The sequence below is a fragment of the Nomascus leucogenys genome, chromosome 7b (assembly GCF_006542625.1).
Source record: "Nomascus leucogenys isolate Asia chromosome 7b, Asia_NLE_v1, whole genome shotgun sequence".
NCBI classification, from domain to species: domain Eukaryota; kingdom Metazoa; phylum Chordata; class Mammalia; order Primates; family Hylobatidae; genus Nomascus; species Nomascus leucogenys.
The window spans coordinates 61,499,966-61,525,819 of NC_044387.1; the positions used below are offsets into that span (position 1 = coordinate 61,499,966).

General features: G+C 36.3%; 1 protein-coding gene across 3 annotated transcripts in view; it reads left to right on the forward strand.

The window, feature by feature from the left end:
* Positions 1–2,483: 2,483 nt before the first annotated feature.
* The window catches only part of ELMOD2 (ELMO domain containing 2), a 30,701-nt gene continuing 7,330 nt past the window's right edge, over positions 2,484–25,854 (forward strand). Inside the window, exons 1-8 of one of the 3 annotated variants that reach the window (XM_003258141.3) lie at positions 2,484–2,606; positions 3,741–3,891; positions 5,793–5,821; positions 14,860–14,957; positions 16,524–16,653; positions 19,293–19,426; positions 21,711–21,779; positions 22,589–22,722. In XM_003258141.3, coding sequence (XP_003258189.1) covers positions 3,750–3,891; positions 5,793–5,821; positions 14,860–14,957; positions 16,524–16,653; positions 19,293–19,426; positions 21,711–21,779; positions 22,589–22,722 — 736 coding nt within the window. In that variant the 5' untranslated portion in view covers positions 2,484–2,606; positions 3,741–3,749. Of the gene's footprint in view, positions 2,607–2,910; positions 2,944–3,740; positions 3,892–5,792; positions 5,822–14,859; positions 14,958–16,523; positions 16,654–19,292; positions 19,427–21,710; positions 21,780–22,588; positions 22,723–25,854 lie in introns of those variants that run through there. The other 2 variants (XM_012507948.2, XM_030816181.1) reach the window with 2 other exon arrangements.

Below are 25,854 nucleotides of genomic sequence, written 5' to 3' on the forward strand. Positions count from 1 at the left end.
TTGGCATTCTGTTTATTCGAATCCTTGTTTTCTCACTAAAAGTATCATACTGGGAACCTGTGCATGAGGGATTCCCCCTAATCACAATGTCTACAATAGTTCAGGGCAGAGGCATATTATTCAGGGAAGCTCAACACTAATCATCATAAAACCAAGCAGGGTTGCCACTGCCCTTTATATTTTTAATGCTTCCACAGAAGCAACAGTTTCACTGTTGACAAAATGGATATAAAATTTTCCTTTTCAGTATAAATTTAAGGTATTTCAGACATCACACACTCCCAAAGGGGCATTGATATTTAATTTGGGTCTTCTGTGGATCAAATACTGAACACTGTGACAAGTTGATGATTAACAGTCATACCAAAGAACTCTTTCCATTAAGCAGTTTCTAAAATCAACAATTCCATGGCTGTTTAGTCTGAGAATCCAAGAAAGCAGAGATTCCTCAGTACTACTAAAAAATATAACCAAATTTCATTCCACTATTGCCTTTGGTTTGTATGTAGGTGTATCTGATAAGGCCAGGTAGATGCACACAGGTTGAGAGACCTAGGGACCTAGATGGAGAAGGTCCCACTTTCTCCATGAAACCAGAATCTTAATCTTAGGATATAACTAGCCTTTAGCTAGCCACAAGAAAGAAGAAAACCAAAGAGAATAAGAAATAGAGATGGACAATCTTTCCTGAGAAACAGGATTGGTTTAATGTATCTGACAGTTACATGCAAGTGAATTAGTGGAAAAGGGAAGAGGCAAAAATTATGCATAAGAAGTTTTAATTTACAGTGACCCTGCTTACAATAAATGCAGCTTAATCAATTTCTCAGGTTTTGACAAAACATATTAGCATTCTCTTCTCTTGGGGAAAGACATAAATGGAAGTGGGCAAACAGGCAGCAGGGAAACAAGGAGGAGAGAGTTCCTCTACTGCACTGCCTACACTCAGTATAGCACTTTGAAAAGGCAAAAGGATTACATATAGAATTATCTCACCTTCTACTATGTAAAAGTTTGTGTAATAATGGAGATCCTTCTGAAATAGTAGTTTATATCTCAATTTGCCAAATTGGCTGTGCACTTTGCCTTTCTAAATCTTTTAATCTATAATTTTAAAAATTACATTAGATGATAGTTATATGTTCTCTGTAAGATTTAGGATTCTGTGATTTTACTATTATAGTGTCTATCCAGACTTCATTACCAAGTTCATTGTGGGTATGGGACAGGGATGATGGCTTATGCACCCTGCACATGGCTAGTGTTCTACAATTAGTCCATTTTTTAAATGCTGGTTGAGATGTGGGAAAGCATGTATCACTTGCTTCAATTCAAGGAGTTGGAAGGAATGTACATATATACACTTGCATATAATATTTTCGGAATTAGAAACAATAAAGTAATTCTGGTTGCTTCTGAGCAAGGTGACTGAGGTATCAGGAGTTTTTGGTGGATGGGGGAATTTGTTTTCAATATCAGTTGTCCTTTGTATTTATATTCTACTCTCCCTCTTGCTCTTTCTCCTCCAGCCACCCCAGCCTTCTTACTCTTCCTCCAACATTTCAAAAACGCTCCCAATTCAAGGTCTTTGCATTTGTCATTCTGGTGCCTGGATCACTCTCCCTCCAGATACTCCCACAGTAAACTCCCTTACTTCATTCAATGAGGCCAAAATGCCACGTTAATAATGAGACTTCCTTGACCACACTGTATGCAATGACTTCCCCCACAGACTCCCCACTACCCCTTAGCTAACAACTCCTATACCCTTAACATTTAGTAGCATCTGACAGATTAAATATTTGGCTGTTTGTTTCGTGTTTGACTGCCTTTTGGAACACTGCCTGTGCTAACAATCAACAAATACTTGTTGAATTAAGAAACTTACTGCTTGAAGTTTTTAAAAAGTAATCATGAAATTACTTTTTCAACAAAAACAACCAGTTAGGGAATAAACATTTGAAAAATTAACTTTTAGACCTATAGTATTATAGGATAAAGTCCAAACTTCTTTTCTCAACACATGGACTTTCCTCATCTGCCACGTATTGGCCACAGTCAAGTAGCTCGTTCCCTTTCCTCGTGCATAAAGTGGAGTTATTCATAATTACTTCACAGAATTAAGCTTCAGTGCAGATGAAAGCGCTTTTGTAACTAAGGCACTATAAGTTACCGTAAGCACAGGGTTTCTTCCGCGCTTGGAGCCGAGGAATAGTACAAGGTGTCAACCTGCGCTAACGACCTGAGGTTCAAGTAGGGAAAAGTCTCCAGCGCAGCGCCAGGAGACGCTACTCTGGCGCGGGGCGGGGCTCCTGGCCGCCGTTGCCAGGGAAACCGTCCGGGCGTCCCTAGTATCTGAGCCCTGGCGCCTGGGCCACTCAGCACGACCTCTCTCCAGCGTTACCAATAGGTGGAGCGCGGGCCAATCGGAAGAGGCCGGAGGGGCGGGGCGGGCAGTGGCCCTGGGAAGGCGGGTCCGCGGCCTCGCTCCCTGACTTCCGGGTCGCGGTGCTTGCAGGGAGAGTTCCGTCGTTTCCGTTGCCGGCTGTTTGCAGTGGGGAAACCGAGGCAGCTCCTGCTCCCCCTAGTTCTTCCGCTCCTGTGAGGTGGCTGCTGTTTCTTTTCCTCTTGCCCCGGCTGCATCGGTGCAGCTGCGCTGAGAGCGCGCGGGCTCGCAAGCCCCGCGGGGTTCTGCGGGAACCCGGGGGCTCCTGGGCCGGCGGGTCTTTGTGCGAGCCCTGCCCTCCCATTCGCGGGCGGCGCGCGAGGGGGGTCGGCGCAGCGACGCCCAGAGCCCTGGGGTGCTCAGGCGCCGCTAGGCGTGCATCCCCTCTGCTCGGCAGTTCTGCGCTTTTGTCCTAATGAGCGCGGACTAGATGGCTTGGTTTTCAAGATAATGATCAACCCAGCTGTACTACGCGCTGTTTCTGCACTGACCTGCGGGTACTTCGAACTTGACAGTCCCTCCTCAGGCCCTAAGTCCAGAGATGACGTGTCTTTGGGAATGTTTAAGGCAGGAAGGAGACGAGCAATTTTGTTTTTAAGTATTTCCCTCTCACTAGTATCTCCCTGACTTTTTCATTTAGAAGCTGAAGAATTTTCTTATGGCATAAGATACAGTTGTATCGAGTGTGTACTTAAAAAAAACAAAACAAAAACTTGTTAGTATTTCTGCCCTTGACCTATTGAATGGAAAATCAAGAATGAGCTAAGGTGTTATATACTCAGTGTTCAACTTGTATACTTAAGTCTGTAGAGTTTTATTTGCTGGCATCACCTGACTGGGACAGTTGTAACGAATTATCCACATGGGATAAGAAGAGCGTATTCTATAAAAACAATTCTGATGTTTTGGTATATATTTTAATTGTTGATTAGTTGGGGTCCTCTTGATCTTGAACTGTTGAGCCCCAGTTCTGAAAGAATGGGAAATTAGGAAACTAAGATATGAAATACAATTATTTAGCAAATAGTGCAAACCATTCTGTTATTCTTTCAAGCCATTGAATAGTTTGAGTACGTTGTTTGAATTTTAGTTTTGAAAAAGTGATAAATTGGCCATTTGATCATCATTTAATTAAGCGGTATGTATTACACCTGCCTAAACACTGTCACAAAACAGACACAATGAAATAATAGATACATAATTTGAGATTTGATCAGTTGTATAAACTAATTTTTTAAATTTTAAAATTCAGTTTAAGGTCATTAAGCTTGTCTTGTATATTTCCCTCCTCCAGGAAAAAAAAATGTTTGTGTCTTTGTGGGAGTTCTTCTATGGGCACTTTTTTCGATTTTGGATGAAATGGCTATTACGACAGATGACTGGGAAGTGTGAATTGCAGCGAATATTTGATACCTATGTAGGCGCACAAAGGACACACAGGATAGGTAATGTTATTCAAAAAGAAAATGTACTAATAAAAGTTTAACTGAATATTTTTCTCCGTACTCACAATGACAGATGTATTTCTTGTGTATCCTGACAAGTCACTTAAACTGAATTTCATAAGCTCTGAAGTCCCGCTTTGACTCCTTCAGCTCTAAAATTGTATGAATTTATAGAAAAAGAAAGTGGCTATGTAATTGCTTATGTGTGGAAAGAATTATCTTCTCTGGCTCCTGAAGTTTATCAGTTATTCCTTAGATTATAGTTGCAACCTATTTTCTGGTGAAAAATTTCTATACTTATATAATCCCTTTGAAATTTTCACTCACATGGTGGGAAGAATGAGTGCCTCAGTCTAGATCCATTTTTATACTTAGCGTCCTTCATCAGTCTTTTACTTTCTTACTGTTACTTATGAAAGGCCCGTAATTATGTATCCAGTGGTCTCTAGGAAAGATTATTAGACTCATTCTCAACTGTCCAATACCGTAGCCAATAGCCACATTATATTGAGCATTTGAAATGTGGCTAGTCTAAATTGAGATGTGCTGTTAAGTGTAAAATATAAACTGTATTTCAAAGACTTATAAGAAAATGTAAAAAGTCTCAGTAATTGTTTATATTCTTTATATGTTGAAATGGTAATATTTTGGATATGTTGCGTTTAAAATATATTAAAATTTTATCTGTTTCTTTTTACTTTAATGTGGCTATAGAGAATTTTAAAGTACACAAATGGGTCACATCTTGGCTCGTGTTATATTTCTGTTGAACGGTGTTGCTCTGTTGCTTTCTAAAATACATCAGTTTTCAGTGCTTCATTGAAAATTTTACTCTAAAATTTGAACACAGATGAGTAAGAACTGTGGTTTGAAGTCGCTTCTTTTCAGCCAGGGTAAGGAAGAGCAGAGAAGTGTTCTAGCTCATGCTCTCTGTGTTAAACGGAAAATTGTGAATTAGCCAGATTTCCTTTTGTGTTGATCAAGTGTGCTTCGACTGAGAAATCAACCCCTGTCAGGTTGAGAGAGTGGAGTATTGGCAATTGGAACCTGTATCCAAGACAACATCGGAAGAATGACAGACAGAAGCTGCCTCAGGGCAGCTGGTTGATTAAGTTTGATTACTTTCCTAGTTTTCTTACAACTTCATGGTTGACTTAAATTATTGCTGCTCTTTTAATTTGCCCTTTTGACTACTCAAAAGAACAAAGTACCTCTTGATAAGAAATCTCTTCGGGCAGTATGGGTTGGTGTTTTATAGTGTGGGGGAAGAATATATATAAAGGCATTTGTTTGTGGCAAAAGCATTTTTCCTACATTTTTCAAATTGCTGAGAAAAGAATATTATTTGTAAATGTGCCAGAAAATTTTTTAAACAGACCAATAAAAATGTTCCTGTGATTCTTGATATAGAAACCAGGAATGGAGAAGCTATTTGTCTGGTGAGAAGGGTTGACAAGATAATCTGAAGTCCTTGCCCATTTGTTGTACGATTTGGTTGCTATCACCTCACATCTAAAGGCTCAGGCTAACAAATGAAAATGCAGTAGAGAACACTCTCATTGTAGTCTTAAGATGAGTTTCTGGGACCTGAGCTACTGTGACACAATTATGGGTGAATTTGCAGTGGTTAGTAGACACTTTGGGATCTAAACAGAAACACATGACCCCAGGTAATGAGGTTGGTGTCACCTCTTTGAATAGGTATGTTGTGTTTGGTTGAGTTTTTTGAAATCGTATATTTATACTGTAAGATGAAATTTTAAAATGCTTGCTGTTATATAGAAATTATATCTCCTGGAACTATTAGTTTATTACTGGTTCGATATTTTTACTGGTTGTTTATTATAGGGTAATTCACAAACAGCATTTAAGTGATAACATCTTTTTTTTTGTCATTTCAGAAAATTCCTTGACATACTCCAAGAATAAGGTAGGATAACATAAAGGTAGTAACTCTAGAAAACTTAACTTGGACATATTTTTTCTTAAAAAAATAAAAAGTGCCCTGCTAGAAGAGTGTTTTCTGTAAGGAACATTGAGTGAAATTTTCCCCCTTTAGAGGTAATACTCTGTTTTCAAACATTTCTCTATATATGTGTGTTTTTCATGTGTATTTCAAAGAAAATGCTTGAATAATTTGTCCTGTTCTGAGGTTTTACTTGTTTATTTTGCTTTAAGAGTTGATAGCTTTTGGGAAAGCAGGGCCTTAGGAGGAAAGTCGTCTTTTAGACTGTGTCCTCTGGATAGATTATATGGGAGAAAAGCAACTTAGGATAGTTAGAGAAAACCCTGGGTTGTGTACCTTTTGAGCTAAAATAAGTCATAATTCATGCTATGTATTAGTCAGCTTTTGCTATGTAACAAACTATTATAAAATCTCAGGGGCATAAAACGATGTATTGTTTCTTGCTCATATGTCTGTGGGTCAACTGTAGAAGCCTTACTTCAAGCTAGGGCCAAGTTCCTGTCTATTCCATTTGTCTCATCTGGGACTCAGGTTGGGGGTTAACAGGTACCTGGTGAATGTTTTCATTGTGGATAACTGAAGGCTCAACTACACAAACATATTTTAAGTCTCTTTGTGTCATGTCTGTTAGCAACCCGTTAGTTAAAACAAGTTACATGACCAAGCCCAAGTCAAGGGGTGGAGAAATATGATATGCCCACCATAAGGCTATGGTAGGGAGTAGGTTGTATAATTCAGTTACAGGGTAATGAAGAATTGGGACCAATAATTCAGTCTACCACATGCTGTTACTTCCCTATTGTAGTTCACAATTTTGTCTACACGTAGATTATTTGGTGTGGCAAGGATAGAATACGGGTCATCTAGACCATTATTTGAAATCCCATAATAGAACACAACCAGTATTAAACAATAATAGGAATAGAATAGAAAATATTTACAAGCCATTGGTCATAATATGGTTAAATATATTTTAGCTATTTTTTATACTATTATAATTATTTTAAATATTTCTGCATACATCTATGTGTATTTTAGACATCCACATGAATGTTTTTTCTTCTTGATCTTCTTGATCAGGATGTAAAATGTGGCTCAAGGTAAAAAATGTTGATTTGCTACTGTCTGGTAATATGAATCATGCCAGAAATAAAATAGACCTTCTTGAGAGTTGCAAGCATATCTGTTATGTTCTGAAGAGTAACCTTTAAAATAGGTACTTTAATGATTTAGTTATACTCTTTAAGAATGGTCTATGTAAGAATAACTCATATATATAAGTGAATATTTGGGGGTAGAGTCCAGAGTTACACTCCTTTGTTCAGAATTGTTGGAGAGTGATTAATATATTTTTTAAAATGAGGATATGGAGGTCCTGAAAGCTAACAAGTTGCTGGTTCTCAAAATTTATTTATGCCTTATCTATTTATATAGTTCCTTTATTTGAAACACAGGATGCAGTTTCCCAAAGTAACAATATTATAAATTGTAGCAGATGCACTTGGGGAGGTGTTATATTTCAGGTCCGTTACAAAAGTAGTTCTTAAACTTAAGGAAGAATCAGAATCTTCTGGAGGCCTGTTAAAACACAGATTATTGGGCCCCATCCCCGGAATTTCTGATCTGGTTCTGATTGCATTTCTAACATGTTCCCAGGTGATACTGCTGCAGCTGTTCCTGCCAGTGGGGGCAGTGTCTGGAGGCACTAATAGCATATTAGTATGCTGTCTGGGGACTACTGTGGATCATAACTGCTTTAACTTTGTTTCTATAGGAAACTGTGTGCATTTTTCAAATTGACCTTAAACAAGTTGGTTTGGAACAGTTTGGGTTTTGAACCCTCTAGAATGAATTGTTCTGTGAAGCCTGTTTTCTTTTTTTTTTTTTTTTTTTAATTATACTTTAGGGTTTTAGGGTACATGTGCACACTGTGCAGGTTTGTTACATATGTATCCATGTGCCATGTTGATTTCCTGCACCCATTAACTCGTCATTTAGCATTAGGTGTATCTCCTAATGCTGTCCCTCCCCCCTCCCCCCACCCCACAACAGTCCCCGGAGTGTGATGATCCCCTTCCTGTGTCCATGAGTTCTCATTGTTCAATTCCCACCTATGAGTGAGAACATGCGGTGTTTGGTTTTTTGTCCTTGCGATAGTTTACTGAGAATGATGTTTTCCAGTTTCATCCATGTCCCTACAAAGGACACGAACTCATCATTTTTTATGGCTGCATAGTATTCCATGGTGTATATGTGCTACATTTTCTTAATCCAGTCTATTGTTGTTGGACATTTGGGTTGGTTCCAACTCTTTGCTATTGTGAATAGTGCCGCAATAAACATACGTGTGCATGTGTCTTTATAGCAGCATGATTTATAGTCCTTTGGGTATATACCCAGTAATGGGATGGCTGGGTCAAATGGTATTTCTAGTTCTAGATCCCTGAGGAATCGCCACACTGACTTCCACAATGGTTGAACTAGTTTACAGTCCCACCAACAGTGTAAAAGTGTTCCTATTTCTCCACATCCTCTCCAGCACCTGTTGTTTCCTGATTTTTGAATGATGGCCATTCTAACTGGTGTGAGATGGTATCTCACTGTGGTTTTGATTTGCATTTCTCTGATGGCCAGTGATGATGAGCATTTCTTCATGTGTTTTTTGGCTGCATAAATGTCTTCTTTTGAGAAGTGTCTCTTCATGTCCTTTGCCCACTTTTTGATGGGGTTGTTTGTTTTTTTCTTGTAAATTTGTTTGAGTTCATTGTAGATTCTGGATATTAGCCCTTTGTCAGATGAGTAGGTTGCAAAAATTTTCTCCCATTCTGTAGGTTGCCTGTTCACTCTGATGGTAGTTTCTTTTGCTGTGCAGAAGCTCTTTAGTTTAATGAGATCCCATTTGTCAATTTTGCCTTTTGTTGCCATTGCTTTTGGTGTTTTAGACATGAAGTCCTTGCCCACGCCTATGTCCTGAATGGTATTGCCTAGAAACCTGTTTTCTTTAAGCCTCGACATTGTAAAGAGAGTAAAACCATAGCTGAGATCTTTATGTTATACCCACAATCCCCAGCTTCCAACCAAATTTTTCAGTAGTGTATTCCTCCAAATACCTTGACATCTCTCAGCCTGGAAGTTGACCAACACTGCCACTGCTGTCCACTAAAACTTATCTGGTCCCCTTCATTACTCTCTGACTTTATCTGCTACTGTTCTTGCCTTGCTCGCTGGTCATCACCACTGTGCTGCCTGTTATTTTCCAAACACATCAGCATGCTTCTGGTTTATGACCTTTGCACCAGGTCTTCTGTTTAAGTAGAATTATCTTCTTCCACTTAAAAACTTAGCTCACTTCCTCATTTTCAGATTTTTGCTCAGTTATGACATTCTCTATGAGATTTTCCATGACCATTCTCTACCTAAGGGTATACCTTTGTCTCTCTTTATGATCCACTTTCCTTAATTGTTTCACTATAGCACAGACCATCACTAGCATACTAAATATTTTACTTATTTATTTTTCCATTCCTGAAAAGAAAAGGCATTGTTTGGTTTTTTTGGTTGTTGTTTTGTTCACTGATGTTTTTCTAGTACCTGAAACAGTGCCTGGAACATGATAAGGACTCTGAATATTTATTGAGTGAATGAATAAATAAGTGAGAAAAATAAGAGGATAAAGAATAATAAGTAAATGAAAATTTACTTTTTTCAGAATAGAGTGTGTAGTGTTTCTTTTATTTACTAATTTACTGTAGAGGTTCTGGAACTGGGGACTCAGTATCACATCTATCAGTGTAATTGTTATAACTGCATTTGTAACAACAGTTTTGGTCACAGAATTTATTAATGGGATTGTATGTGTGGTAAAATCATGCCAAGCTTAAGTGGAACAATACATAAGATGCTACATTTAAGAACTCCAGTGCCTTGGTCAAATCCATTCAAGGATTTGAATGACTACCACATGTTCAATATTCAACCAGGGTCTTTGAGATATTCGAAAAATATACAAAAGAAGACTGGAATTGAATGTAATTGTAAACAAGTTTAGAGAAGGAAGAGGTAAATGTAGACTAGAGTGTTTGGGGATTTTAAAGTAGTGGTTACAAGTTAAAGAAAAATAAAATGTTCATTATTTTTTACCTCTGTTGCTTGCTATTAAAAAGTTCACTTAAAAAGTAAACATTATAATTGCATTCTTATAAACTTCATTATTCGAAAATAGAAATTGCTAATAGTACTTTGGAGGGCATCCTGCAAAGAGAATAGTCAACAAATTGGTAAATACTGAAATTAAATCACTTACGATTTATTCTTTTAAAGTTTTAAATCTAAGACAAACTTGCCAATAAACAGAAGTAGCCTTATCAATTTAAAAATATAATTTATGTGTATATTGCACCTAATTTGTATATTCCATTTACTTTGTAGGGTAAATCTGTTTCTCATTTTGTGATATTTCGGTTTACCTAATTACATTTTTATTCAATAAAAAAGTCTGGGTTCAAATCCTGATATCAATTACCAGTTGTTTGACTTTGTACGAGTTACTTATTTTCTCATTCTAAAAGCTATTCATACCCACATAGTTGTTTTGAAATTAGAGATATTACTATGAGAACAGTCTAAGAGAATGCCCAATACTTGATAAGTATTCAACAAATAGTGGTTACTAATAATATTAATGATAGTGTAATTAAGCCAATATATACCATAATCATTTTAGAAGTTTGATATTCATGAAAACCTCTTTGGTACTTCAGATTACTTAGCATTGCCAATGATTACTGTGAATAAAAGTGATTTTAATCTATTCAGAGTGATTCCCTAAAGCAGTGATCTTGAAGTATGATCCTGTTGGATTGTGCACTATTCCACAGTGTGCATTCTTTCTTTGTTACAAATTGAATCTTTTTTGCTTATATTTTAGATTAAGGATTATTTATCAATTAGATATTAAGGGTTACTAAACTTTGGGATTTGTAAACAAAATGACTTATTAGAATTTGAGGAGTCTAATTCAATATTCTGCTAAGAAGTCTGGCTCCCATGCAATATATGATAATGTAGCAAAGCTCCACTGTACTTATGTATATACAGGCATTTGAATTTCTGAAAGTGAGGGAGGAATACTTTGGCAATCTATTAGTGTTTTTGGTGGCTGTCTTTTTATTGCAGCTGCCGTCTTAGGTTTTAAATAATAATAATGTAGCTGTTAAATAGTTGAATAATAAATACATTTTATGGCATTAGTTTAGTTTTCTTTTAATGCTATAGTGATGCACATTTGCATTTTTGGGCCTCTACTTTTCCACTACAGCCTATAGTCATTCAAAGTATAATAAGGGAATTCTATGAACAACTTTATGCCAGTAAATTGTTTGATTTTACATGAAATGGACAAAGTCCTTGAAAAACAACTTACCAAACTAACACAAAAAGAGATAAAAAATCTAAATAGTAATATACTTAAAAAAGAAATAGAAACTGTAATTTAAAATTTTTTCACAAATCTCCAGTCTTGGCTTCACCAGTGAAGTGTTAAACATTTAAGGAAGAAGAAATAATACCACTATTACATTAACTGCTAGGAAACAGAATAGAAAGAAACACACTTTGTGGGGCCAGTATCATCTTGATACTAAAGCCAGACATAGACAATATTTAATATGTGAAAATTAACAGTTCAATGTCCTTCATGAATATAGGTGCAAAAGTCCTTAACAGAATGCTAGCAAATTGATCCCAGTAATACATAAAAAGGATAATACGTCATGTTGAGTTTTTTTTGTTGTTGTTACAGAGCCTTGCTCTGTTGACCAGTCTGGTATGCAGTGGCGTGATATCGGCTCACTGCAACCTCCACCTCCCGGGTTCAAGCAGTTCTCTCACCTCAGTCTTTCGAGTAGCTGGGGTTGCAGGTGCACACCACCATGCCTGGCTAATTTTTGTATTTTTAGTAGAGACAGAGTTTTACCATGTTTCCCAGGCTGGTCTCAAACTCCTGACGTCAGGTGATCCATCCACCTCTGCCTCTCAAGGTGCTGGGATTACAGGCATGAGCCATCGCACCTGGCTTGTCATGTTGAGTTTTCAGAATCAATGTATGTAATTTACCACATTAACAGAGTAAATCAGAAAAATATGAACATTTCAGCAGATACTGAAAAACTGTTCTGACAGAATTCAGTACCAATTCATGATTAAAAAATCTCAACTAGGCATAGAAGGAACTTTCTCAACCTATGAAAGGGTGTGAAAAACCTGCAGCTAACATGATACGTAACACAATTATTGAATGCTCACCACATTCAACTGGGAACAAGACAAATATACGTACTTTCTCTGCTTTTATTCAGCATCATACTAGAGATCCTAAGTAGTGCAGTAAGGCAAGAAGAAGCAATGTAAGACATAATGATTGGAAAGAAATAAATTATATTAACAGATGACATACTTTGTGAATGTAGAAAAGCCTAAGAAATCTACAAAAACTACCGACATTATTAGTAAATGAATTTAATAGTGTTACAGGACATGGTATACTACTGTATGTTAGCAACAAACTTTTGGAAAATAAAGAACAATACCACTTACAAAAGCATCCAGAAAACATAAAATATTCATGGCTAAATTTAATGAAAGATACATAAGACTTCTGCACTAAAACTCCCAGAAAAGATTGCTGAGAAAGATGAAGATGGAACCATACACTGTATTCATGCATTGGAGGACTCAGTATTAAGATGTTAATTCCCAAATTGATTTTTGGATTCAATGCAGTTCCAGTAAAAACCCCTGCTAACTACTTTTGAAGATTCTGACAAGCTCATTCTAAAGTTTATAAGCAAATGGAAGGAACCTAGAACAGCCCACATAATCTTCTAAAAGGACCCCTACTACCTGACTTTAAGACTTTCTAGTCAAAAGATGAATATAATAGATGAAAGAACAGAAATTGACCACACCTAATATGTCATATAATTTTTAACAAGGGTATCAAAGCAATTCAATGAGGAGAAGAAAGTCTTTTCAATAAATAGTGCTGGAACAACTGGGTATATATGGGGGAAAAAACCTCAACTTCAATATCTTACCGTACATGAAAACTAATTTAATATGGATGTTAGACCTATGTTTAAGCTAAAACTTTAAAGTTTCTGAAAGCAAGCATAGGAGAATATCTTCCACCTTGGGTTATGCTGCCACTTAAAAAAATTGAAAAGTTAAACTTCATCAAAATAAAACTGCTTATCAAAGATACCTTTAAGGAAAGGAAGGCAGGCCACAGACTGAGAATGTATTTGCAGCATATGTATCTGATAAGGGACTTGTGTCTAGTAAATAACTTTTATAACTCAGTAATAAAAAGGCAACAGAATTTTTAATGGGCAAGAGCTTTGAACAGTCACTTGACAAAGGTGTATATGTGTGTGTGTGTGTATATACACACTTGGAAAAGTGCTCAGCATTATTAGTCATCAGGGAAATGCAAATTAAAATCACAATGAGAGGACACTACCTACCTAAAAGTTACCTAAATGAAATAGACTAACAACACTGATGTTGCAAATACCAGTTGGAGTAGAAGATGAAATTATCACTTTGGAAAGTGGTTTTGGCAATTTCATTGAAAGTTAAACACATACTGCCCTAGTAATTTCACTCTTAGGTGTCTAAAAAATGAAAATGTATATTTACCAAAAGTATAATAAAGTATAGTCCCAAACTGGGAACAATGCAAATTTCTAGTACCAGGAGAATGAATAAGCAAATTGAGGTATATTCATGCAATACAACTCAGCAATTAAAAGGGACAAATTACAGATATGAGAAAGAATGTGGATATGAGTAAGAATGTGGATGAATCCTAGAAACGTTATGTTGAACAAAAGAAGCCAGACACAAAAGAGTACATACTTTGATTCCATTTATGTGCACACAGCTAAGCTATGGTGGTAGCATATGTTTAACAGTTTTGAGCATATAATCAGTAATGTGCTATGCTAGACGCTCAAGATATAAGAGTAAATAAGAGAGACAAATGCTGGTGGAGAACATAGAGAAAATATGGTGTGGTCAGTGCTCTGTAACTGAAGTATGACTGAAAGGAAGTAGGTAACTCTAGGGCTGGGGAAGACTTCACAGAGGAGGTGACATTGAAATGGATTTTTAATGTTTTAGGAGTTTGTAATACATGCAAAAGGTATGGCTTTTGCCATGTCTACCCATGGCGAAGGTAGTCCTTTTACCAGTGCTGGTATTTAAGCTTCAGCACTCTTCCTGTACCCATATTATCTCAGGATTGGATGAGCTAGACTTTGTTGACCATATCTGTATCTTTACTGATTGTTATTAATAGATCTTTGACCATTTTCTTCTCACCTTTTACTTTTCTCTGGGGAAATCTGTTTCTTTCTCTCTCTCTCACCTTGGGGTATATCTAAACTAAGGACTCTGTTTTTATTTTTCTTACCAGTTTTGATTTGAAGTCTTAGTTTGTGAACTGTTCTTCAGTATGCACAGTAAATTCCTACAGTTTTCAAATTTGATCTGATTTTGTTTTTGTCAATGCCAATTTGTTACCAGTGGTGATCTCTGGAGACAAGATTTTGAGATTCAACTCTTTTCTGCATTTAATTTTTTAAACATATGCATTCAAGATTTTTTTAACATTTTTATTATATAATTAAAATATCTACTTCATAAACACTATGGTGGCAGCTCATTTGCTAAGAACTCATCAGCTGAGAACCTGTTGACTCAGTTGAGGAAGCCTTCCTCTGATACATCATGTTGCTATTCTTTTATTATAAAACTGTATATATATATATATTTATTTATGTGTTTAGCCCTAGAGAAAATTTGAAATAAACTGGTTGAAACAAACTGGGTTTATTTTACATTTTTAATATCTACTTTGTAAGGTTGATTAAATGCCTCACAACTACGTCTTTTTCAGCTACAAAGAATTTTTCTCATTTGGCTTTCTTTCACATAAATAGGTTTTACAGAAGGCGACATGTGTTGTTCAGAGTGAAGTGGACAAATGTGTAGACGATATTATGAAGGAAAAGAATATTAACACTGAGAAGGATGCCAGGTGTGCTTTTTTTACATTATTCTTTTTTATTATGCATTTATAGCCTGTGAGGTATCGAGATCACACACTGTTGTAACACTTTAGAGCTGAAGGGTTTGTGGAGATCATCTGATTCAGCGCTCTCACTTCACAAGAGGAGCAGTCGAGATCCAGAGAGGGCAGTGATAGAATCAGGACTACAACCTGTATCTCTTGGTTTCCAACCCAGCGCTAATGCCAGTATATCATCTGCCTTCTTCAAGGTGTCCTACCATGACTTTCCCAAGGTTAATAACTTTGGTTACTATGTCTTTTGAAATACAGTTCCTGTGTCCTCCTCTAGTAAGGTCCTCCCAGGCTCCTCCATTCTGAGTTAGGTGCATCGCTGTGGCATCTCATAGTGCTATCATACCATTTAACCCATTGTACTATAGTCATTGATTAACTCTTGTCCTTCCCTCTGTAAATTCTAAGTTTCATAAGAAGAGGACTTATCCCATTTCTGTGTTCCCAGCGCTGGTATATTGACGTAGTATTTCACACTTTTTCCTTCATTCAGCATTTTCTATGTGAATATGGAGGAAGGAACAATTTATTTCAGCTGAGACGAGGAAGGGTCTAGGAGGGAACTGTGAGGATAGTTCTACCCAAGAGGTGGTATTTACACTGGACCTTGATGAATGGGTAGGGGAACAGTTGCCAGCAAGGCACAGAGACATAGAAATATTATGATAGGGAGTTATTTGTAGCAGATCATTGAATATGAGCAGAGTAGTGGCTGGAGAAATGAGTGAAATGCTAGATTGATACATTGCAGAGTCTTGTATGCCACACCGAAGGATGTAGATGTTGTCCTCTGGTTTTTAAGCAAACAAGCTACAATTTTAGATATGTATTTTAGGAAGATGGAGAGTAGATTTGATAATGTGGGAGGCTGGCAGAAGGAATAAAGAATAGGAAATTTGAGTTATTCAGGCAAGAAATGACAAAGGCATAAATACAGTAGGAGAAAGAGTGCTCTCAGGATTGCTTTGAAGGACATTTCAGAAATAGAAAGGATTAGGGTATGGGGATCTTTTGACATGTTGTGATGGAGAGAGGCAGGTCAGAACTTGGAGTGTTGTAGCTTGGGGAACTAATGGGCAGCAATGTCATTAATAGATCTAGACACTAAAGAAGAAGCATGTTTCTTTAGGGAAGAGAAGCAGTTGTATTTAGAGCTGAGACAACCTGTTGTGGAGCTATTTGTTTTATATATACTTGGAAAATTAAGTCTACTGGTGATAATCTGGCAATAAAGATTTAGGAATGTATAGGATTGCCCAGAGAAAACATGAAGAGAAAATCCTTCACAAATCCTTACAGTTGGGAAGTTTGCCATTCCTACCATGTCTTGCCCTCTTTCTAGGCCTTGTATCCTATATAATACTTTGCATAATGTTTTGTGTTTAAGGAGGCCTTTGGTGGGTCTTATATTAAACTGAAAGCCAGGAAATGCTTTCTAAATAGACATATGAACCACAAGCTATGAAAGACTTTATTGTGATAAGAAGGTATGCTTTTTAAAACTAATTTTATCATTTTTAGTTTTAAAATCTGTATGAAGATGTGCTTACTGCAGATAACTGGTTATAAACAGCTGTATTTGGATGTAGAAAGTGTGAGGAAAAGGCCATATGATTCTGATAACCTACAGCATGAAGAGCTACTCATGAAGGTAAATTTTTGTTTTTTTTATGTGGAGTTGTTGAACACTAGAAAAATAAATCAGACTTCAGCTAAGTAAAGTCTGCAAATTCTAGAGGCTTATATGGCTAGGCTTATATGGTTTCTTTGCCCTTAGAGAATTTTATTATGCTGGATTTCATTGATATGGAAAGATTTTTAGTTAGCTATCTTTATAATTTTCTGATAAGCATTATTATAAATATATAATGAATATATGTTTATATGAATAAATATATTCAAATAAATTTTATTTTAATGTTTTTAATTCTGAAATAAAAACCTATAAAGAGAGATCTTTTCAACCAAAAAGTACATGTCTACAAGTTTCAGATTTTTCTCCTACTTTTTATACAAATTGCTCATATAAGTTAAGCATTTTTTCAGCTACTTACAAATTGAAAACGTGTATCCCTTTTCAGATTATTATGTCCAATCTTTTGGGACTCATGGAATGTTAATTGCCAAGTAATGCCCCAAAAGATGTAAACTTTAAGAGAGTAAAAATTATTTACTTAGAATTTTCCTGTTTCTTATTTCTAAAGTATAAATGCATAAAGCCAATGAAGTGCCAAAATTAAAGAGTAATAGACCTAGAGTAAGCTTTACAGATCATCTAGACTAGTCCCTTCGTTTGAGGGATGAAGATTCTAAGGACCAGGGAGATAAAGGGATTTGCTTTAGTACTAGAATGGTAGGGCCTGGAACAGAGCTGAATCTCCTGCCCATCCTCTACACCTATTCCAATTTTATTTTAAAATGGTTAAAGAAAATAGTGCATTGCACTTGGAATTAGGAGTTCTTTATAATAAAAATACAGTAGAAACAAACATTGATACTATCTAAGTAACATTAAGCGATACAAGTTTAAAAACAATAAAGGCACTTTTTTTTCATTAAAAGTGTATTTTGTTAAATGAGGATAATACAAATATGTATCTCAAAGGGTTATTGTATGGATGAGTTTTTATATTTAAAGTGTTTAAAATAGTACCTGGCACTTACTGAGGATTAACTGCTATTTCTGTCCCCATTGTCATCATTTTTCCCTTCATGTTAGGCCCTTGCTACATGATACCTTTGCTTCTGAGGTAAAAAAGTACAAGTCCTAGCCCTCTAGTCCGGGGAATTTTACCTTGGTGCTTCATGGTGAAATTCAGTTCTACACTACACATACTCAGCAGTCTTACTGGGTAAAGAGCTATGTAATCCATCTTGCTTTAAGTGTAGTCCAAGGACCACCTTTACTAGCGTTAACTAGTGTTTAGTATGTAGATTCCAAAGTTCCACCTTAGACTTACAAAATTAGAATCTCCAGGAATGGAACCCAGAAATTCAATATTCATGCATATTAAATTTTTAATACTAGTGGTTCTGCACTGTGGCTCTCACCATATCACTGAGGCCTTGTCATTGGCATAATCAAACTCCTTGCAGAATTCATGGAGAGAGGCTAATGTAAGCAAGTCACATGTGTTGGTAATAAAAGTAGTGACCAGGTAAACCTAATATAATGATTAGATTTAGCCTCAGAGCCAGTCTTGACCCTGTTTTAAAGCAAGGTCACTTCACATTTTATTTTAGGTAACAGAATACTCCTTTCATTAGGGGTCCTTATTCAACAATGCTTTAAATGGTAATGAAATGGGAAAAAATGCAAGTATTTCTGTTTTGCAAATTTTCACAAACCTTTAGTCAACTTCTGTAAGTTTCTTTCATTTGATGGCTTGTGGTATTGAATTTAAACAATAAATTTTCTTTATTTTGCATTGATTAGTTTGTTGGTATGTAATATTTGATAGCTGGGGTTTTTTTTGGTTTTTTTTTTGAGATGGAGTCTTGCTGTGTTGCCCAGGCTGGAGTGCAGTGGCACCATCTCGGCTCACTGCAAGCTCTGCCTCCCGGGTTCACGCCATTCTCCTGCCTCAGCCTCCTGAGTAGCTGGGACTACAGGCGCCTGCCACCATGCCTGGCTAATTTTTTGTATTGTTAGTAGAGACAGCGTTTCACCATGTTAGCCAGGATGGTCTCAATCTCCTGACCTCGTGATCTACCCGCCTCAGCCTCCCAAAGTGCTGGGATTACAGGCATGAGCCACTGCACCCGGCTTGATAGTTTTTCTTAAATCCTCATCCTTAAAGATATTTATTTAAAACCAAATTGTATTTTTTTAAACTGAAAATTTATAAAACAAGTTGGAATGCTATCAGTATCATTTCTTCATGCTCTTCTGTCTTATACCTATTTTCGTTCTGATTAGGGACTATTAACCCACCATTATAATAGAGCCTATTTAACTATACAGTATCTGAAGCAAGGGCTAAGTTCCTAAAATACTGTGTTTTTCCCAAGCAGTTTACCAGTTCTGGGCATATCTGTATTAATTAGTAAATAAAGACATCTCATTGTTTAACATTTTTGTGTATTATTTGTTACCTTTTCAAAATCTGTTCTTTATACCAGTCTTTTTAATGGGAATAAATGTGCTGCATGTTTTAGGATAATTGAAAAATGTTCTAAAGTCTTTGCTTAACCTATGATTTTTCTATAAAAGTTATTTGATAGCATTAAATTACTAGTTACAAGCTATGAGAAAGAAAATGTCTTAATAATGGAAATATGTTTGTGCAGCTTTGGAATCTTCTAATGCCCACAAAGAAGTTAAACGCTAGAATCTCCAAGCAGTGGGCTGAAATTGGTTTTCAGGGTGATGATCCCAAGACAGACTTCAGAGGCATGGGCATACTTGGATTAATCAATCTTGTGTAAGTGAAAGTAAACTTTCTTTTCTTCCCTAAATGAAATTACATGTAATCTCTGATCTAGTTACTTTTAACAAGCAGTGATCTAGTTGATTCATACTATCTCTGAATTTTAATAACTGCAGTGCTAGAAGTATTTGCTAATGTGTTGGCAACAATATGAAGATATTGGGGGCCAGGCACAGTGGCTCACGCCTGTAATCCCAGCAACTTTGGGAGGCTGAGACAAGAGGATCACTTGAAGCCAGAAGTTTGAGACCAATCTGAGCAATATAGTGAAACCCTGTCTCTACAAAAATTAGCCAGGCGTGGTGGCATTTGCCTGTAGTCCAGCCACTTGGGAGGCTGAGGTAGAAGGATTGCCTGAGCCCAGGAATTCAAGTTTACAGTGAGTCATGATTGTGCCACCTCCAGCCTGGGTGACAGAGCAAGACCCTGTCTTTAAAAAAAAAAAAAAAAAAAAAAAAAAAAAAAAAAAAAAAAAAAAGACATTGGTGGAAATATAATTGTGTATGTGATTTCTTTACTTACCAATGCTTTCCTCGCCTTTTTCTTTCTGATCTCCATTCTGATACCTCTTAAAGAATTATGTATACTCCTACTGCCTTTATTCACTTGCTTTTTCTCTCTGGGCTCTCTGATTCTATTTTGGCAAATATAACCAGGTAAGGTGATAATAAAGTCTCTTTACATATGTTCTTCCCCACCTGTGACAACTTACCTACCTGCATTCCTGACTTTGTATAGACTACCGTTATGAACTTTCTCTCCTTTATCTTCTTTAATACTTATGATTAGCTATATGTATGAAATCCCCAAATATGTAACTCAAGTCACAATTGATAGCCAAAACTGTTCTAGAAGATAGCCTGGAATATTAATTTCCTCCTATAAGGATATGCAGATGTACAAATTGTGTTTGGGTCTGTCCATGAAATTGTGATTTATAGACTATAAAATGTCTAGAATGGGAAGGCTAGACCATTAAAGTTTGGATAATTCTCACTGTGAAAAAATCCTGAAATTGGCTAAATTAGGTTAATATTGATGGTTTTTTTTATTGTGTATAGATGTTTATTTTTCACCATTTGATACTGTAAAGATTGAGGTTAACTAAATTCAGGAAGGAAATTAAAAGTTGTTCTGTATTATAGATTGAATGTTTTAAGAGTAGTTTGACTATTAAAATGCAATGCTGAATTATTACAAAAATGAAATATAAACAACTGAGGGCATTTTAGAGTCAATCTAGGGATAAAGTAGAAAAATTAGAGACTTAGGAAAGCATTGCATTAAGCAAGACTTTTTAAACTATTTTGGTGTTTACAGATCCCTTAGGGAATCTGATGAAAGCTTTGTATACTCTCTCCCCCGGAAATGTATATACAGAAAAAGTCCATAATATAAGATGGTTCCTGGATTCCCCTTCATTCATAAATTATCATTAATTCATGGACTTCTAAGTTAACAGCCCCTGGTGTAATGGGTTGAAAACTAGAGCCAGTGAAGAAATAAGGAAGTGTATATTAATACTCTGTAGAAGAATAAAGAGGGAAGAGTTAATTAGAAATTTCTATGCTTTATGAAAATGTCAATGATTTTGTCCTCTAAAATGTAAATAAACCATGAACATTTATTTTTTTATTTTTATCCTCACATGAGCATCTAGTCGTGTGTGTGTCTATCATTTTGAGCTGATCCCAAGGTTAAATAGATTTGGTATAGGCTAAAAGGATATATGTGCCTACAAATAGATAGTTTCATATACATCCCTCTTATACTACTGATACTTCTGTTTTATAGCTAGTATTTTAGTTATATGATTGGTGAAGGAGGTTTCTCATTACAAAAAGATTGTTGACTCCCTTCTGATTGCACTGAAAATGGCACTAAAAAACATAGACTTAAATTGTAGTAGAAGGGATGAACCTAAGTGTAAGGAAGAGTGTCCTAACAGGTACATATTGACTCTTTTATAGAAATAGAACTAGCAAAGAAACAAAAATAACTTTAGTTTTTTTTTTAAGATAGTCTCTTTTTATATTATCTATTTATTAAAATACTTTACAGTCTTGTCAACGACCTGTATTCTGTACTACATAGGCCTGATAGCTTGGGAAATTTTGATTCAGAAGCATTTGTGAATCACTGAAGTGATTTGAGACATATCAGGATACTCATGGCAATACTAGGACTATCATTTTGACAGTAGCTTTTTAAATTGGTTCTGGATATCTTACATTTGAATGGCATACATTCGTTTGATTATTTTTCTTAAACTTTTTAGGTATTTCAGTGAAAATTACACTAGTGAAGCTCATCAGATTCTTTCCCGTTCAAATCATCCAAAATTAGGGTAAGCTGGGTATATTAAAGAGGCTGTAATCTCTTGCATTTATAATGATTAGATGATTTAATGAATTTGAAGGTATATCAAGGTATTTCTTAAAATGAAGTATTTTAATAAGAACTTTATAAAGGATATTACATGATACATTATTTTTAAGGAAAAATGTGATTGTACACCAATTTTGTATGTATTTCAGTATATTTTTATCATAAGATATAGTTTATTTATACAATGGAGATAAGGGCCCTTATAAAATGTTTTTGAGAAATAGATTTGAAGATAGGAAGAAGAAATAGTTTGGAAAAGTAATAGGAAAATGGGAAATAGCTTTGAAAATTGTAAAGTGAAATTCAAACTGAGGTGGTTTTATTAGCCTTACCGTTATTTTTAAAAATATTCTGATGGTACCTAATCTTTGAAAAAGCATAGTAACAATGTTAGGTCATAAAAATAAGTACCCTGATAATGGAAAAAAAAACATCAGATTATCCAGATTATCCAGTGTATTTTAGAAATCAATGAGATTTGGTGTCTATAGTCCCCTGACCCCTTTTTTATTTAAGAATTTTAGTCTTAGATATCATGTGAATAGAGCTTTATTTTTATTTCTTAGATTATATCCAGAAAAATATACAGGCTTTAAAAAGCAAACATGTTAAATTCTTTCTAGTATATTTTTCTTACCATGTAGAGATTATCATAAAATCAATACTGTGTTAAACCTGAAGTCACTTTCTACTAATTCCTAACATAATTTTAATTTATTTTATGAGTTATTTGGCTAGCTGGTATAACTGGTAATGTTTCTGACATAGGTATTCTTATGCAATAGTTGGAATCAATCTTACAGAGATGGCTTATAGCTTACTGAAGAGTGAAGCTTTGAAGTTTCATCTCTATAACTTTGTTCCTGGTATACCAACAATGGAACACTTTCATCAGTTTTATTGTGAGTATTAAAATGAGTTAAAACTAGATCTAAGATAATTCTTAAACCACTAGGAATGTATAATATATATTTTAATCTGTTGCCTCTGTGAAGTATATAACTTATGTTTATCATTTTATTACTTAGGGTCTTTGAAAAATAAGAAAATAGTGGAAGATGAGTCCCCAAGTGTATTCTATACTTCAGTTTTTATATTTGCTGATTATAAAAGGCAGTATTTCACATGTAGACACATCTAAGATTCACGTAATTTTTCTTTAGGCATTCATTTTCCAGCGAACTACAAAATGTATTTTCCCTCTTGGATGCTGGTTAATGAATGCTGTTAAGGACAGACCATTTCCAGATTATTTTATTACTTTTGGAAGGAAATTTAATTTAGAGGAACTTTTCGCCTCCCCCTGCCTTGAATTTCAAGGCCAAATTTTCTTGTGGTAGGTTAGAGGTACTGAGTAACTGTTCCTAAAGCTGTCTTTACTTTCTCTGTTCCATTCACTTTTAGTGATAATATTTGAATACTGAAGGTTTAATTCAATGAATCCATCTTCTGAAGCGATTGTTCAGAAGCAAAGAACTCAAATCTAGTTTTTCTTCACACTACTTTTCTTGATCTTTTTGTGTCTTTAGAATGTCATTTGCATGTTGGTAGCATATAAGAAACTACTTAGATAATAGGTTGCCAAATCATAATTTCTTCATCTCCATTGTTGAAAATATCATCCATGTCTCCTTTTCACAGAATCTTCCCTGCCTTTACCTACACCCTAATTCCAGTTTTGTCTGCATCTTAACTTTCTCTTGCGTGTGTCTGTTTCTTTCTATCCCCATTGTAACTGTACAATATCAGGCCTTTGTTACTAGGTTACTGTAATAGCCTTTAGTGGTCTGTTTATGGTAACACTTTTCTATTTCTTTCTTTTTTTTTGGAGACAGAATCTCGCTCTTTTGCCCAGGCCTGAATGCAGTGGCGCTATCTCAGCTCACTGCAAGCTCCGCCTCCCAGGTTCACGCCATTTTCCTGCCTCAGCCTCCCGAGTAGCTGGGACTACAGGCGCCCGCCACCGCGCCCGGCTAATTTTTTGTATTTTTTTAGAGATGGGGTTTCACCGTGTTAGCCAGGATGGTCTCAATCTCCTGACCTCATGATCCACCCGCCTCAGCCTCCCAAAGTGCTGGGATTACAGGCGTGAGCCACCGCGCCCGGCCACACTTTTCTATTTCTTCTCCACATTGAAAGTATAGTTATTTAAAATGAAAATCTGATCATTTTACTCCACTGCCAAAAATTCTTCAAAGGATTCCCATTATAAGGCCCTGCATAATCGGAACCTTGGTAACCTCTTCAGGCTCATCTTTTGCCATATACAAGCCCCCCTCTCACCCCCACAAACTCTGTAGTGGAGGCATCCCAGTCTTCTTTTTAGTTGCTCAAATATATTATGCTCTCTCTTGACTCTGTGCCTTTGCAAGTGACATTCACTTGGCCTGAACACTATTCCAGCTCCCTCTGTTCTTTCCAGATGATGCCCTCTCATCTTCCAAATCTCAGTTCAGACATGCTCTTCTCTGGGGAGTTTATTCATTTACTGTGTGTTAGGTGTTGTTCTAGGCCCTGGGGATATAGCAGAGAAGAAGACAAAGTCACTGCATTCAGTGAGGAGCTGTCATCTTCAGAATCAAAACTTCCCCCTAGTGCAGATCCAGATACTGCTTCATTTCTCTGCTTTCTTTGTTCGTGAAACTTTTTCAATAATTGCTTTTTCATTTCTTCATCTCCAGTTTTTGTCTAATTCCAATTTAGTTTCTCTCTCCATGACTCTGCTCACACTGATTTTTCTTAGACACCAACTTTTTTTGCTGCCGAATACAATCGCCATGTTTTTTCTTCATGTTATTTGATCCTTTTAGTGGCACTAGGCATAAATGACCGCATGTTTCTTCTGGAAACATTATCATGACTTTTTTGATGCCACATTCTCCTGGCTTTTCTGTTGCCCCACAGGAATTCCTGTAGACATCCACTGCCTTACTAGATTAGGAGCACCTCAGGGCCCAGCCCTGTACCCACTCCTCTCTTTAGCCCTCATACTTTTCCTAAGTGATACCATCTGGTCTCTTGCTTGAAATACCAAATGTGCATTAAATGCCAAAATGTATATCTTCAGTCCAACCTCTACTTTAACCCCAGCACTGTATGTCTAGATCCTTTTTCTCCCTTAATGGATAAGGATAAAGAATCATATGGGGATGCTTACACAAAGTAGGAGCCAATGCAGCATGTCTTTAAATGGAGGGAACAGGTTTCAGGTTCCTAAGGACAGCATTGATGATCCTACCCAAGTGTACTGAAGATTTCTAGCAGGTGTGAGATGCTTTCCTTTACCATTCCAAAGTGTTGTTGCTGGGACTTTGCTAACTTGCCTCTGTTTTTTTTTTTTAAATGAAATATATCCCTTGTTCATTAGCTACCCATTGAACATAAATAACATAAGTGAGATATCATGTCACACCAGTTAGAATGGCGATCATTAAAAAGTCAGGAAACAACAGGTGCTGGAGAGGATGTGGAGAAATAGGAACGCTTGTACACTGTTGGTGGGACTGTAAACTAGTTCAGCCATTGTGGAATACAGTGTGGTGATTCCTCAGGGATCTAGAACTAGAAATACCATTTGACCCAGCCATCCCATTACTGGGTATATACCCAAAGGAATATAAATCATGCTGCTATAAAGACACATGCACACATATGTTTATTGTGGCACTACTTACAATAGCAGAGACTTGGAACCAACCCAAATGTCCAACAATGATAGACTGGATTAAGAAAATGTGGCACATATACACCATGGAATACTATGCAGCCATAAAACGGATGAGTTCATGTCCTTTGTAGGGACATGGATGAAGCTGGAAACCATCATTCTCAGCAAACTATTGCAAGGACAGAAAACCAAACACCGCATGTTCTCACTCATAGGTGGGACTTGAACAATGAGAACACTTGGACATAGGAAGGGGAACATCACACACTGGGGCCTGTTGTGGAGTGGAGGGAGTGGAGAGGGATAGCATTAGGAGATATACCTAATGTAAATGACGAGTTAATGGGTGCAGCACACCAACATGGCA